The following is a 16,238-nucleotide window of genomic DNA, read 5'->3' as shown; positions in this document are numbered from 1 at the left end:
GCACCGTATAGAGTGAACAAGCACGTGAATAACGTATCAATTGTGATATGTAAACACCATACGAGGGGGCAGAGGGTATGTTACTGCTAAGAAATGGGAAATTGATAATTGGGAAGTTCATATGTATAATTTAATCTGCACGACTTGGGTGACCCTAATTAACCCGAACGACGTCGACATTAACATCACGATACCATGTGTTAAACAGTGGACAAATATTTTTCGACACTGGTCCAAATGTACAAAAATGAACAATAAAAGAATTAATTATAAAGTTTTTTTAAAAATGGTCAGTGATGAAAGGTAGTTGTAAATTAAAAAAACTGGTGCTACAAAGTTATGGAGATGTTGAATTCATTGATTTTGACAGAAATTGTAAAATAAATGAAAATTTTCTTGATACATTGTTAGTAGTTATAGTATATCTCAGTTAGAAGAGAAAATGTTTGATAAATATAAAAAAGACTGGTGTACAAGAATTTTTTCATATAGTACCGGTTGTAAATTGAGAACATATAATTTTTTTAAACATACTTATAACACTGAGCAATATTTGCTACAAAAAATGCCACAGCGCCATCGTAGTGCTTTTTCAAAGTTTAGATGTGGTGTAGCACCATTAAAAATTGAAACTGGTCGATATGAAAGAAAAAATCTAGATGAAAGAGTCTGTTTTAATTGCAATATTTTAGAAGATGAAAAACGTGTACTTTTAAATTGCCCCTTGTATCAAAATCTAAGAAATGCTCTTTTTATTGATATATTGTGTCATAATGATATGTTTTTAAACTTTTCTGATGAAGAAAAATTTATATATATGTTTAAAAATACCATTATTTGTAATATTGTTGCCAAAACCTGCAATAACATTTTAACAAGGAGAAACAGTATTTTATATCATTAACTACTGTATTTGTAGTATTTTATAAAATGAATAAGTATTATTTGTATTTTAATAGTCTCTCATAATTCTTTTAAGAATGGCACATACATGTATTTAATTGTTTTAACTATGTTTACTGTATACAATTAATTTTATAATTGTATCCTGTTTTAATCATGTTGTATGTGGTGAGACTTTAATAAACTATTGAATCTGAATCTGAATCTACTATTTGGTCAACGACAATCATCAAAATCCTTATCACATAGCAAAGTATGAAACGATAAAGTTTGACGAAATGTTTTAAATTCATAAGAGAAAACCAACGGCTTGATTTATGCTTGATTAAACAAACAATAACCAAACAAAGAAGGAGGCACCCACTTAGATGCACATGTGTATGAGCCCTCAACCCTCCCCTGAAACTGGGACAATGACGTTATAACACACATGACGCAAGAACAACCTTTTCAACAACTATTGTCATGCAGTGAAATTCGGGTTTATTTTGGCCTATTCGATTGCAGAAGATGATAAATGTATACGCAAAATAGAATTATTAAGATCGCGGTTTTTTTTCTAACAAAGCAGGTTTCATCTTAAGAGTAAAACAAATATATAGCTACTTGATATCACGAAAACCTTGCTAGAAAATAATTCTAATTTATTATTAAGTTGTTAACATACAATTATTTGAAGAGAAGCGTAAATTAATATTAAGATCAATTATACATTTTATTTGTCTTACACAACGTTTTCGGCATTCATTAATTAAACCTGCTTCCGCAAACACTGGTTAGCACATCTACAGACCAAGATCTTCTTTTAGTCCCTTTTCCCAATGGTTTGGTTTCCGATTTAAATTAACATATTTTGGCAACCCCCAACGATAATGCTCAAAACTGTTCGGGATTTGAATCGATCGTTTCATTCTGTTTCCTTTCCTTTGTGCGTATGAAACCTTCATCTACAACATCGTATTATTCTGCCCATATCGATGTAAGATGTAGTATGAGTGCCAATTAGACAATTCTCCATCCAAGTCACAATTTGTAAAAGTAAACAAAGGTATTCAACACGGAGCAATTTAATTTAATAACGTTGTTTTTGAAAACTTCACATTGTCCAAACGTAATGCAAAACCATATCGCACTTCAGCGAAAGGACCATCGTACATCAGCGTGACCATCGCACTTCAGCGTCCCCATCAGACCTCCGAGTCCTACATATATAATATATATACATATAACACATGAAAACCCAAAATATGTAAAAATAGACACAGGGCATAATCATGTCAATACACGTCATTCATTTCGACAACACCTTTTGTTAAATGTGTACTATTGACTAGAACGAGAATAAAATGCGGAAGTAAACTATGAATTCACCTATTTTACTGGTTGAATGAACATATTTCTTTACAGAACAGTATAAACTGTATGTATTATTGTTTCTTACATATATAGTATTTAGTTGACATTCTTAGGAGAGAGGGGAGGGGGTTCGTGAATTGACTATTTTCATCTGTTGTTACGCATGTTCATTTTGATTTTATTTCGATTTTGCTATCCGTTTATTTTGTTGTTGTGAAGTATTAATTTTCATTCTGTCTTATGCATGGTATGAAGTTATTTATTTTCAACTTTTACCAGACTACGGTTGTACACTACTTTTTTTTACCCCCCCCCCCCCCCCCCCCCCCCCCCTTCCCCGTAAATTATATATCTAACTCTACTCGCTGATATTATATCGAAGGATGGATATGGGAAATGTGTCAAAGAGACAACAACCCAAGTATGAGTGGTGAACACATGGCTATTTATACCAAGTGGTAAGTAGTCCATGCATTTGTTTGTCTCCGATTGTGTTTACATGGTTCTGCTTTATAATTTTTTGACATGACATCTATAAGATTTTGTGCTTTTAGTTTGAATTAAACAATAATAAGCAATTATCGACTTTTACCAAATTGAATGTTCTTTTAATCGTTTGTGATATATATCACGTGACTTAGAGTGAACGTGTTGAATTTAGTGCTCTTACAAAAGTTTGCAATTTACGAGTATTTTAGTGCATAATAAGTGATTTTTGTGAAGAAAAGTATATACAATATACTCCAGATACATTTGTGAAGAACAATCAATAGTAAATAGCAGTTTAATGATAGAAATGGATCAGTATACACAATACTCAGTGTGTGGAGTTAATGGAGCGAGTCCGGCATTCTTACAGGAAAATGTAAACAATCAATTGTCAAGTAATTCATCGATGTATCAACACAATGGTCATGTGAGTAGTGAACTATTTAACAATACACAAAGAAAAAGAAATTTGTCATTTCAAGACGCATATTACATAGAAAATTCAAGTGACAATAAAAGAATGAAACCGACAATTTCGAGCGCACCCATGATTAACGAGACGTCCCAAAATAGAATAGAGACCTTGATCTTACAATTGTCAACAAACTTATGTGATGTGAGTCAAAAACTAGAACGTCGCATAGATGAAATGGAGAATAATTTTGAACGTAAAATTACAGAAAAACTGTCAGAGAAAATCTCGGAAATGATCGACACAAAATTAAAACAGAAAATCGACACTGTGCGAGATGAGGTTAAAACCGATATGATAGCAATGCAAGATAAAATACAAGCGCTGGAAAAAACGATGAAGGAAACAAACACTGTAAAAACTGAAAGTAACAACAGAAATAAATTTGTCATCAGAAATCTCATATACGACCAGACAGAAAAAGATAACAATGTCGTCACAATTAACAAGGTACAAGGACTTCTTAAGGACGGGTTAGAACTTCAGGACATAACACTTAAATCAGTGCACCGAAAAGAAACAAGAGGCCAACACCCTGGCATTGTTATTGTTGAAACGAACAGTTATGATGATAAATCTAAAATTATGAAGAACAAACGCAAATTGAAAACTGTGAAGAAATACGAAAATATTTACATAGACAATGATCAGTCATATGAAACAAGAAACTTACAAGCCAGTTTCAGGACAGTTCTGAGAGAAATGGGTAAGGAGAAAGATTACAAGATAGTTGGCAACCGTCTCGTCAAGAAACAACAATAGGAGTTACTGCGGCTTGGAGTTTGGAACGCACGGGGATGGTCACTGAAGACAAACGACAACTCGCAGTTCCGGAAACTGGTACTGGAGTATTCAAATTGTGATGTGTTTGCCGTCACGGAGACCTTTTTACGTCGTGACGAAAATTTGGAAATAAATGGTTTTAAATTTTATGGAAATAACAGAAAAAATCTTAACAGAAATGCTATTAGGGGATCCGGTGGAGTAGGATTACTAGTGAAATTAGACCTGTTAGAAAATTTTGATTGCGATATTTTGAGTTCAGAATATGAAGGAGTATTATGGATTAAACTTAATTCTAAAGTGAACGATGTATGCTTCTGTATAGCAGTTTGCTATCTGCCACCTGCAGAATCAACTAGGTCACTGGAATCGGATGTATTTTTTCAAAATTTGTTGAAGGATATATATACATACCAAAATATGGGTAAAATTATGATATGTGGTGATTTTAATTCCCGTGTTGGATATAACTTAGATTACATTGAAGGAGTAGATTTAATTAAACCCCGAACAGTTGTTGATGCTACTGAAAATCATCAAGGAGATGTTTTTATTAATTTTCTATGTGATGTAAATTTCGCCATGCTAAATGGCCGTTTTAATGATAGTGATTTTACATGTATTTCTGGATCTGGTAGATCCGTAGTGGATTATATATGTGTGCCTTATGAAGATACCGAGTCTATTTTAGATTTTAAAATTATGTCAATGTCAGATTTAATCGCTGAAATTGGTTACGTCCCGGAGAAAATACCAGATCATTCTCTTTTATACTGTGATATACACGTGCCTATGTGTGATGCTAAATATAACGAGAAATCAGATCACGCGTTCAATCAACGTCGGAAATATAAAGTGTCAGATATTCCAAATGATTTTTTAAAAACCGAAGAGATTTCAAGTAAAGTGCACGAAACCATCCGTAATATTGAAAATTCGATGAGGATTACAAAAGATGTTCAGAATGCATACGACAACTTTCAATCGCTTATTATTTGTGAAATGAATAACAGGTTACCAAGTATTAATTATTCAAACGGAAATATGAAACAGAAAAAGTCTCTATACAAGCCGTACTGGAATGAAACTTTAAGCCGACAATGGGATCAAGCGTGTATAGCTGAAAAAAAGTGGTTAAAAAGTAAAGGATCGAATTCAGCGAAACGTTATCTAAAAGAGGCATTCTGCGCAGAAAGGAAAGCGTTTGACCGTATCAATCGTAAATTCAAACGTCGGTACCAGCAAGAGGAACGTCAAAAATTAGAAGATAAACTTTACTCCTCGAATCAACGTGACTTTTGGCGATCGATAGGTAAAGTGGGAATACATAATGAACGCTCGAAATGCATTCCGTGTGCAATTGTTGATGATAACGGGGTTGTTCAGACAGATAAAGCAGCTGTTCTTGACCGGTGGAAATATGACTTTAAAACTCTGTTCTCGTCCGACAATACAGCTCAACTACCTACAGATAGCGATAACGTTAACACTGAAAGAGACGTATCTGAATTAAATGCGCCAATTACAAGAGATGAAGTATTACAGGCCGTGATCAGTGCAAAAGACAGAAAAGCGACAGGAATCGATGACATTCCGGCCGAAGTGTTGAAGAATGAAGTATCTGTAGACTTACTTTTCGAAATTATAAGTGGATGCTTTCGTATGGGAAAAGTACCATCCCAATGGACAATGGGTGTTATAAATCCGATATTGAAGCCGAATGCAGATGATAATCGGAATCCGTTAAATTATCGCGGAATCACATTAATTTCAGTACCATGCAAGATTTATTGTATTATATTAAATCTAAGACTCAGTCAATGGCTAGAAGAAAATGACTGTTTATGTGACGAACAGAACGGGTTCCGGAAAGGAAGAAGCTGTGAGGAACATATTCACTCCTTATTTTTGACTCTAAACGACCGAAAGATATCGCGTAAATCAACATTTGCGTGTTTCATAGACATGAAAAAGGCTTTCGACACGGTAGACCGTATATTACTCTGGTATAAGTTACAAGCGTTGGGCATCCGTGGTGAATTCTTAAGTGCAGTTCAATCTCTTTATACAGATGTACAATGTACTGTACGGGTTAACAGTGACAATACCCCGTGGTTTGACGTTTCTAGCGGTGTGAAACAGGGCTGTATACTGTCTCCCACGTTGTTTTCTATTTTCATAAACGATTTAGCCAGCAAAATCAACGATCTTAAATGTGGTTTACAGATGGACAACTCTATGCTTAGTATTTTATTATATGCAGACGACATAGTGTTGCTGGCTCCTGATGAAATTAGTTTACAGCGAATGATGGATACGGTTACCGAATGGTGTGAAAATTGGAAGTTAACTATAAATGGTGATAAGACAAAAGTTGTCCATTTCAGACCTTCTACAATGACAATCTCGCGAAGCACATTTTCTTGTGGTGGACAATCGATACAGTTCACAGACTCGTACAAATATCTAGGTGTGTGGCTTGATGAGCATACAACGTTTCAAAAGAATGCAAAAGAGCTCGCAAAGTCAGCTAGTCGAGCTCTTGGAGCGGTATATGGAAAAGTGATATCAGCCGGTGGTGTGACCCACAGTGTATTTAATAAACTTTATTCAACTATGGTAGAGCCTATACTCCTCTACGGAAGTGGAATTTGGGGCTTTAAAAACTTTAGCCAAATCTCGACCGTGCAGAATAAAGCATGTAAACTCTTCTTGGGTGTAGGAAAACACACTTCGAATATAGCGACGCGCGGAGATATGGGCTGGACCTCGACCAAGACTAAACTAAGAAAATCGTGTGTACGCTTACTATGTAAACTTTATAGACTTGATGAGAATCGACTCCTAAGTAAGATTTGGAGATGGTCAACCAGAAGAAGAAAAGGTTGGACTTTTGAGGTGAATAAAATTGTGGACAAGGTGGACAGTAATATTGTTGTACAGGACATTGGCGTTTCTGTGAACAATGCAATGCAAGTGGTCCATGAAAAACTCATCAACTTGGACAATGTAGAATGGCGAAATGAACTTTCAAATGATAAAGGCAACCAAGTAAATGGAAACAAACTTCGTACCTATCGACTTTATAAAGACAATGTTAATGTTGAAACATATACCAGAATAAACATTCCAAAATATCAGAGACGATGCATGGCAATGTTTCGCGCTGGCTCGTTACCGCTAGCCCTGGAGACCGGGCGTTACTCCAGGCCGCCTACTCCGCTTGAACATAGACTTTGTAGATACTGTGAACTAGATGAAATAGAAACAGAAAAACATTTTCTAATGACATGTCCATTATATTCAGATTTGAGATATGACTTTTTACTTGAATGCGTTAAATATATTGAAAATTTTAACAGTATGAGTTTAAATGATCAATTTGTTAATATCATGAACTGCGAAGAAATACAGCAATATTTTTGTAAGAGTCTGCATAAATTCTTTTTACGTCGAAAACTTTTCACTTTTAACTAGTGTTAAAACAAGATTAAGGTCAACATGATTTTTTCTTTAATTTTAATTTATAACTTTATACTGAAGTATTTTTATTTAATGGATTGCAATTTTATTAACTGTGATAGATCTAGTAACATTATTTTACTTTATTTTTATTCATTACTTTTTAATCGCCAAGTTTATTTTGTTTTTACTTAACAGATAACGTATTTGTAAATTAGTGTTAATACAGATTTTTATAAGAATTTAGTGTAAATATAGAGTTTTAAAAGTGTCTCATAAGTCAATTTTATGGCTGGGTATTGATTGAATGTTTTATGTGATGATATGTATATTGTGTACTTTATTATGACAATCAATATGTGACACTATAATAAAATAAAATTTATCTTTATCTGTGTAACTTTAATTATTTACAAACATAAGTACAATAAGCAAGCATGACTAGATCAAATGAAGTTTAATCGGATTACATATCTCATTATCTAAACATGAAGTTATAACCAAAGAAAGGAAACCCTCAATTACTTTATCTGTCTATGACAACAGTCATATCTTAAGTGTGAATCGTTAATCATTCAGTCTGACACACATAATCGTAAGTACTTATGAGGTTATAAATATCTTGTTGTAGATTTTTCGAAACCCTCTCAAGGTCAATATGTGCATCATTGAAAATTTCCTGTTCTTGTTTCGGTTTCGTAATCTCTTATCTTTTGTACTACATAACATTATATTAGTTTTTTAATCGATTCCTCAGAACATCAAATGCACGGTAAGCTTACTGTTTTATTATAGCTGGCAGTCTAGAAATATCTAATATAATACCATAATTAAGTTAAAATATTTTATACAAAATAAAAAGAACTAAAAAAGCAGTAAAAATAGAAATTTGGTATTAAAGGGTATACACGTATGTGTGGATGAATTATCTAGTTATATAGTTCTTCTTTATATATGACCAAGATAGATTTTTTTTTCATCAATCTTAATAAATTATTAGTTTATTAATCTTGTTTCATTTACTTTTTCGCAAAACAACGGATTGTTGACATACGCAATATTCATTTTGAAGAATAAAATTCCATTTTCATGTATTGTCAAATTCTTTTGCACAAGTGGTTATGGTGAAGCACTAGTCCAAATAATTATGACATTTTGAAAGGCTATCATACATGTATGTTTTTGTCTTTGACGCCTTACATAGCCTTCCAAGACGTTGTTTGGACTAGTGAAACTTTAGTTCACGGTGTATGAATCTGTATAATAATTCACAAGACAACAGGTAGATTAGAAATTATTGTGGGTGGTATTGTGTGATCTTTGTTGGGATTAGGGAACAAACAAGCATTCATTGTGTCTGTTTTGAGGACAATGACTCGGGTTTAAGTCTATATAATATCACTATGAAATTGTACAATCATATCAGAAAAAAGAAGATCAAGACTGATGTTGGGGTTATGGCCCTGCAATTTAAAGAAAGGAGCCAAACCATATACCTTCTTAATACTTTATATTGAATTGTTTATTTCTTGTCCAACTTAAATGGTTTTAATTTAAATTAGTTGTACTTAATGTATGAGTTATTCGATATGCGCAATATAAGCGTGTATTTGGAATTCATAATTTGGACTCAGGGTCCCGTTTTTAAATTGGTCCACACTGATGTGTAAAGTATCCAAAATTAAACTTTGTTTGGTTTCGACAAAAAATAAAATGAATTATTAGGTTCGTTGATATGTTGAATGGTATTGTTTTATTTAATTTTGAATCCGATTTTTTTAAATGGTCCACAATAAGGACCACAGGGTCCAAATTTATACTAGATAAAATTGAGAATGGAAATGGGGAATGTGTCAAAGCGACAACAACCTGACCATAAAGCAGACAACAGCTGAAGGCCATGCATGCACCAATGGGTCTTCGGTGTAGCGAGACACTCCCGCACCCGTAGGCGTCCTTTAGCTGGCCCCTAGTTGGATTTAAAGAAAAAAAGCTTGGTCCAAAATAGAATTGATGGGTTTTTTAATATGTTGAATATAACCATGAATTAAAACTTTAGATTTTGGGCCCTGTTATCAAATTGGTCTTCATTGAGGTTTTAAGGGTTTGAAAATATAAACGACATTTGTGATGTTGTGATGTGATTGCCAAAAGGTATGCATTATTGCGGGTAACTCCTATAGGCTTATTAGCAGATATGCACCGAACATATTCTTAGAGTTATGTTAAAGGAACACACATACATGTATGATGTAAGAACGTTGATAATCTCGGCCAATGGTCAAATCCTAATAATGGCCTACTTGGTATGTAGATACATGAACTGATTTAACCATGATATTGTAACTTTTATTCATCCCAAAATAAACAACTGCGCGATATCTTTTTTTTTTAATGTGTCCGCATTCATTTTTTTATATTTAAACATCATAAGACCTTATATAATCGTTGACATTTGACCAACCTTAGAGGAAACGGAACGAATGCAGTTTTGTACTTTGTTTGAGTGTATTTTTATAAATAAGATTCATGTATTTGTTGACTCATAATTTTCAAATACGGTCATTAACATAAAATGATGTTATGTATTCGTGTTTAGTTGTTAATTTCTGTGTCATCTGGTATCTCGTAGAATGTTTACTCATTGGGAATTATAGTAGAGGTTATTTTTGTTTGTATTATATGCCTTAACATAACAGGTAAGTATCTAAAAAAATAGCATGGTTACCCGTGCTTGTTCTGAACCAGGTGTGAATCCAGCCATTTTTATAAGGGGGTTCCAACAAAAGTAAGTCATATAAAAAAGGGGGCGGTTCCAATCATATGACCACTTAAACGAAAAAAGTTGCCAAACAAAAAATACAAATGCAGATATATTTGTACAAGCTATGGTGAGAACTGGAAATAAATATTATTCTGTGACATCATTCTTCTTTTCAAATATAGATAAAAAAAAAAGTGGAATGATTGCAAATGAGACAACTCTCCACAAGAGACCAAATGACACAGAAGTCTACAAATGTAGGTTACTATACGGCCTTCAACAAAAAGCAAAGCCCATACAAGTCGCCAGCTACAAAAGGCACCGGAATGACAAAAAATAAACAATTCAAACGAGAAAACTAACGGCCTAATTTATGTAACAAAAAGTCTGTTTATTTGACGCGAACAAACAATTTTGTAACGGCTATACTCTTTAACTTATTTTCGAACTATTTAAATTAAGACCCTTTACTCGAATGTTATCTATCATGGTATAAATTTACTCAAATTAAGAATGACTTAAGGCTGCTGTTATCAATTAAAATTCTGATAGCTGTTGTTACATTTTTTCATCTTATTTTTCAAATGCAAAATAGCAGTATGATGGATTATTTGTTGGTTGATTAACGTTCAGTGGCAAATATGTCATGCTTTGTTGTTGTATACTGTAAACCAACTTATTTTCGCGCATACTTTATTTGGCGTTTATCCCTTTCTATTCCACTTCGCGGCGATTTAATTTCGCGATATTCTTTAGTATTTTATGTAGTCCAATAAGGAAAGATCCAAGTTTTACGAATTCGCGACGATTTATATTCGCGTTATTTTTCTTCTCGCGAAAGACGCGAAAATAAATTGCTCGCGAAAATTAGTTGGTTTACAGTATATTTTTTTTGTGGAATGCTTTGTCATTTTATGAATTAAAAACGTAGTCAATTATAATATATACTACACTAATAAATCTCATTCATGAATAAAGTGATCTTGACTATCTTTCATTATGCATCGGGTTTCTCGTTTGAATTGTTTTACATTGTCTTATCGGGGCCTTACATGTATATAACTGACCACGCGGTATTGGCTTTGCTCATTGTTGAAGGCCGTACGCTGACCTATAGTTGTTATTGTCTGTGTCATTTTGGTCTTTAGTGGATAGTTGTCTCATTGGCAATCATACCACATCTTTTTTTATATGTAACTTGAATGCAATATTAAGTGTACATTCAGAACGTATATATTATGTACGAAGTACAATACATTAAAATCTCACAGTATTTATAACTGATAGTTAATATACCCTCTTCACGTTATCGGAAGTTATGAGTGTTTTCAATATTATTTATAAAACACTCGATAGAGGGTCCTGCTTGGGGTTTTATATAACCTTTATTGCAAAATTTAAAACCCTGACGGGATATAACGCAGACATATTTTAAAATATACACAAGTGGCAAGAAACAAACAATTATACATACAAAAAAGGTTAAACAGCTCACGTTTATATTGATAATATGAAGAAAAAAATATTCGGCAAAACAAGAAAAGAAAAAATGGACCAAAAAATAAAAAGAAGAATAAATAATAACCAGATGCTAACATATAAGAAATAATGGGCAAGCATACTTAATATAGTTGCTTACGATTTTATTCTATTTTATCTTATTCTATTTCATTTGATAAAAAATACAATTTACACGAAAATAAGAAGGTACGATGTAATGATTGTTGGTTGCTTACGTCCAGTGGCAAATATTTCATGCCTGTTCAAGACGACGGGGGTCTTATAAATTTACATTCTTTATTGCCTATGCAAGACTTCCCCAAAATACCAGACCTAAAGATTAAACAACGGTTGTCTATTCAATGTTTAAAACCTACGATGACCTATTAATATGCTATAAAAATAGAAGATGTGGTATGATTGCCAATAAAAAAAACTCTCCACAAGAGACAAATTAACACAGAAATTAACAACTATAGGTCACCGTAAGGCCTTCAACAATAAGCAAAGCCCATACCGCATAGTCAGCTATAAATCGCTTAAAACCATACAGTATACCTGTAGCCGACCGTGCAAGGGCTGTATAGCCAGTCAAGGTCGTTAAAAACTTCCATTTGTTGTATACCTGTATTTGTAAAACGTGTTTTGTGAGGTTTAGTGTCCTTAAACAATGTCTTATTTAATCTTCTGTTAACATCTTTAATAGACAAACTTTCTTTTTGAAATACGGATGTTTAAACAAGACTACATTATTTATTTTATAAATATTAATTTTAAATGTATTTTCAGGCTTCATATAAGACACAAAACACATTATGGATAGTATTCGGTTGCTACAGCTGTTCGTTTCGTTATTCTTGACAATCAATGTACATGGTAACAGAACGTTCCCGATTGGAGATCCAAGAGCATGTGAGATCGATACAAAGGCACAATATATATTCGAGGTTCTACCTGGTCTCGGATGGGATAATCTCGTCAACGAAAACAGAGGAGTTGTTGTTAATTTTAACTATTCTAAATGCAAAACCACCGAGGACCGACGTTATTTGATTCCGGATGGAGTTGTTACAATACCAATTAAAACGAGTCGGATGAATGTTTTCTCAAAGATGTACGATCATTGGTCCAAGTATGAAACTGACACGTCTTTTTCTATCAATATGGGTGGATCTGCGTCATTCAAAGGCATTGGGATATCCGCCAGTTTTTCTTCAGAGTTCGAACATGTTAAATCACACCAGATAGAGGACAAATCGTTAACAACAAAAGTCCAAGCACGGTATGTGCGTTACACAGCGACGGTTTTACCCGATGCACAACTAGACCCGTCGTTTCGCTCCCGTTTGCTTAAAATAGCCAGTCACATACAACACAACCGGAAGTCGTCAGCACGCTACGAAAGCGAGTTACTCGTCCGAGATTTTGGAACTCATGTTCTCACATCTATCGACGCCGGAGCATCTATTGTCAAGGTTGATCAGGTTAAATCTTCTTTATTAGAAGACAAAACAATGAATAAGTTCTCAATATCATTAGCCGCTAGCGTTTCTATCTTAAGTCTTATCAGCGTTCACAATTCAGAGAAATTTTCAATCTCGAAGACTCAAATTGATAAGTACATGAAATCGGTAACGGATTCTGACATCAGGACATATGGAGGACCAGCTCTCAACCCTGAAAACTTCACACTAGGAAAATGGGCCTCAGAAATTGACAACGATCTGGTACCTGTAGACCGAAATGGATTCCCACTTGATCATTTCATAACAACAACTGCACTTCCGGAACTATCTGAAAGTCTTGTACAGGAGCTAACACAGAGTATTAGGACTGCCATTATGACGTATTATAAGCACAACACATATCCCGGATGTACAGACACTGATGCACCTAACTTTAGTTATATTGCCAATGTTGAGGACGGTACCTGTCACGCTCCATTAACAAATTTAAGTTTTGGAGGAGTGTTCCAAACATGCGAGTTTGAAGGCCAGCTTATAAACAACGAAGATCTTTGTTCAAAACTACGAACAAAAAATCCAAAAACACAAGATTACAGCTGTCAAAATGGATACGAACAAACACTGTTACACACTAGCGAAACCTCCAAATCTCAGCACACGCATAATTGTCATAGTTGCTGGATCTTCTTCACATGCTGTCATGATCATTCTTACCACGGTACAGCAAAATATACCAGCTATTGGTGTCAGGCTCCTAAAGATGCAAAGATTCCCCAGGGTAGCGGATACTTGTTCGGTGGTCTGTACTCTGATAAAACCAACAATTTCGTTACACAATCTCAATCGTGTCCGCAATACTATTTACCAATGACGATTACCGCTTACATCCATGTATGTGTGAGTGACGATTACGAACAGGGGACGAAGTCAGCCGTTCCCTTCGGAGGATTTTACAGTTGTACGAACGGTAATCCGATGGCTTCAGCTAATCAGGTGTTGAAAGCTTGTCATCACGGATACAGCAACCATTTAGCAACCATCGACAACGACTGTGAAATAATGTATTGTGCTCAAACAGGTGCGTTATCAGAGTTAAAATTCCCTCGCGTACAACTTCCTCCTTTTACAGGGATTCCAGCAGAAAGCATTGAAACTCCCGCCAATTATATCATATCACATGACGGTCAGTCTTGGATGCAACTGATCGACCCTGCTACCAAAATTCCTGAACCAGAAGAAAACAAATGGACAACATTGCAATCTGCTCACGTGGAAATGCGTTCTCTGTTGAAAACATTTGAAAATAATCACGTTAAATATTCTGCGGATGAAGGCATGTCGAAAGGAGCTGTTGCAGGATTATCGGTCGGGGTGACAACTGCAGTTTGTCTGGTAGTAGGCGTTTTCATAATCATACGAAGGAATCGGAAACAAACGGATATAGCCGAATACAGAGCTATCCATTAACACATAATTTTGCATGACGTATGCGGCTTGTAAATAATAAAAAAAAAACGTTACTTGAAGAAACAATGCATTTTGCTCTGACAAGTTTGTACATAATTATGTGCATAATCTGAGATTTTGAGTTTGTTTTCCTATCAATTAGCATTTAATTTTACTTGAGATGTTGAAATTTACATGACATACATGTATGTGGAATGTGGTTCTGTAAAAAAATGTTCAATGCAGATACAATGAATTTAACACTGACACATTTGTACATTATGTGCATAAGCTAAGATCTTGTGATTTGTATATATTTTATATTGTCTTCTTTTCCCACCAAGTAAATTCTTTTCCCACCAATTAGTTCATTGTTTAGTATATTTTCTTAAATAAATTTGAAAACAGATTTTGGATTATGCTAGTGTAAAAGAGTAAAACGAAAAACCGAAGTCCAAGGTAAATAAAAAGGGTGATGGCAGAAAAGCTGACAGAAAACAATATAATCAGTCAACCCCTGACGAACTGTTATATTTCTAATTTGACAGAGGCAATTTCCGAAGGAAAAGGTGGGTTACATCTTGTTGAAAAGTAATGTGGTGGGTATGATTGCCAATGAATGAACTCTCAACCAGAGACCAAATGACATAGAAGTTACAACAACTATAGGCCAACACACGACCTTTATTAATGAGCAAAGCAAATCCCATTCAGCATAGTCAGCTTAAGTCCGCCCCGAAATGAGACAAACGTAAAATAAAGCAAAAAAGAAAACTATCTGAATTCTTACAATATAATAAATATTATATACAGCAACAAACAAAATCAATTGAATTGCAGTATCACGACTTGAAAGAGGCACATATAGAGGGTGGCCGGGCCAAACAGGTTTGAAAGACCAACCCTGCTAAATATTGGACAAGGGTGTATCAGCACAACACAAGAACTTACAAAACAATAAATGCAAAACAAATATGAGTACATCATAAAAACAAGAATGTGTCCACAGTACACGAATGACCCACTCGCACTATCATTTTATATGTTTACTGGACCGTGAAATTGGAATAAATTCTCTAATTTGGCATTAAAATTAGAATGGTCTAATCAAAGTAACATGTATACCAAATTTCAAGTTGATTGGACTTCAACTTCATCAAAAACTACCTTGACCAAAAACTTTAACCTGAAGTGTAACAGACGGACGGAGGGACGGTACGACGAACGAACGGACGAACGGACGCACAGAACAGAAAACATAATGCCCCTGTACTATCGTAGGTGGGGCATAACAACTAAAAGGCAACTACCCAATAACAGTATATGACGTTTTTTTCGCAAAAAAATGAAATGATATGTTGTACGGTCAATCAGTTTAATTGAGGTTTAGAGCTGGCTTGTCAGTTAACTGCTAGTCGTCCGTTGTTATTTATTTATTATTGTCATTTTGTTTATTTTCTTTTGTTACATCTTCTGACATCGGACTCGAACTTCTCTTGAACTGAATTTTAATGTGCGTATTGTTATGCGATTATTTTTCTACATTGGCTAGAGGTATAGGGAAGGGTTGAGATATCATAAACATGGTTAATCCCGC

The 16,238-nt window shown here is 34.4% G+C and overlaps 1 protein-coding gene across 3 annotated transcripts; it reads left to right on the top strand.

Annotated features, from left to right (window-relative positions):
• Positions 1–2,171: 2,171 nt before the first annotated feature.
• LOC134718629 (macrophage-expressed gene 1 protein-like) lies at positions 2,172–15,050 on the top strand. Of its 3 annotated transcripts, none has more exons than XM_063581276.1 (2): positions 2,172–2,323; positions 12,519–15,050. In XM_063581276.1, exon 2 carries the CDS (start codon positions 12,545–12,547, stop codon positions 14,660–14,662), a length of 2,118 nt encoding a protein of 705 aa, XP_063437346.1. In that variant the 5' UTR covers positions 2,172–2,323; positions 12,519–12,544; the 3' UTR covers positions 14,663–15,050. The 3 variants fall into 3 exon arrangements, with proteins under 3 accessions (XP_063437346.1, XP_063437348.1, XP_063437347.1); XM_063581278.1 differs by lacking the exon at positions 2,172–2,323 and adding an exon at positions 8,039–8,060; XM_063581277.1 differs by lacking the exon at positions 2,172–2,323 and adding an exon at positions 8,115–8,237.
• The last annotated feature ends 1,188 nt before the right edge of the window (positions 15,051–16,238 follow it).

This window comes from Mytilus trossulus, chromosome 5 (assembly GCF_036588685.1).
Source record: "Mytilus trossulus isolate FHL-02 chromosome 5, PNRI_Mtr1.1.1.hap1, whole genome shotgun sequence".
NCBI lineage: Eukaryota > Metazoa > Mollusca > Bivalvia > Mytilida > Mytilidae > Mytilus > Mytilus trossulus.
This window is presented reverse-complemented; position numbering and strand designations above follow the sequence as displayed.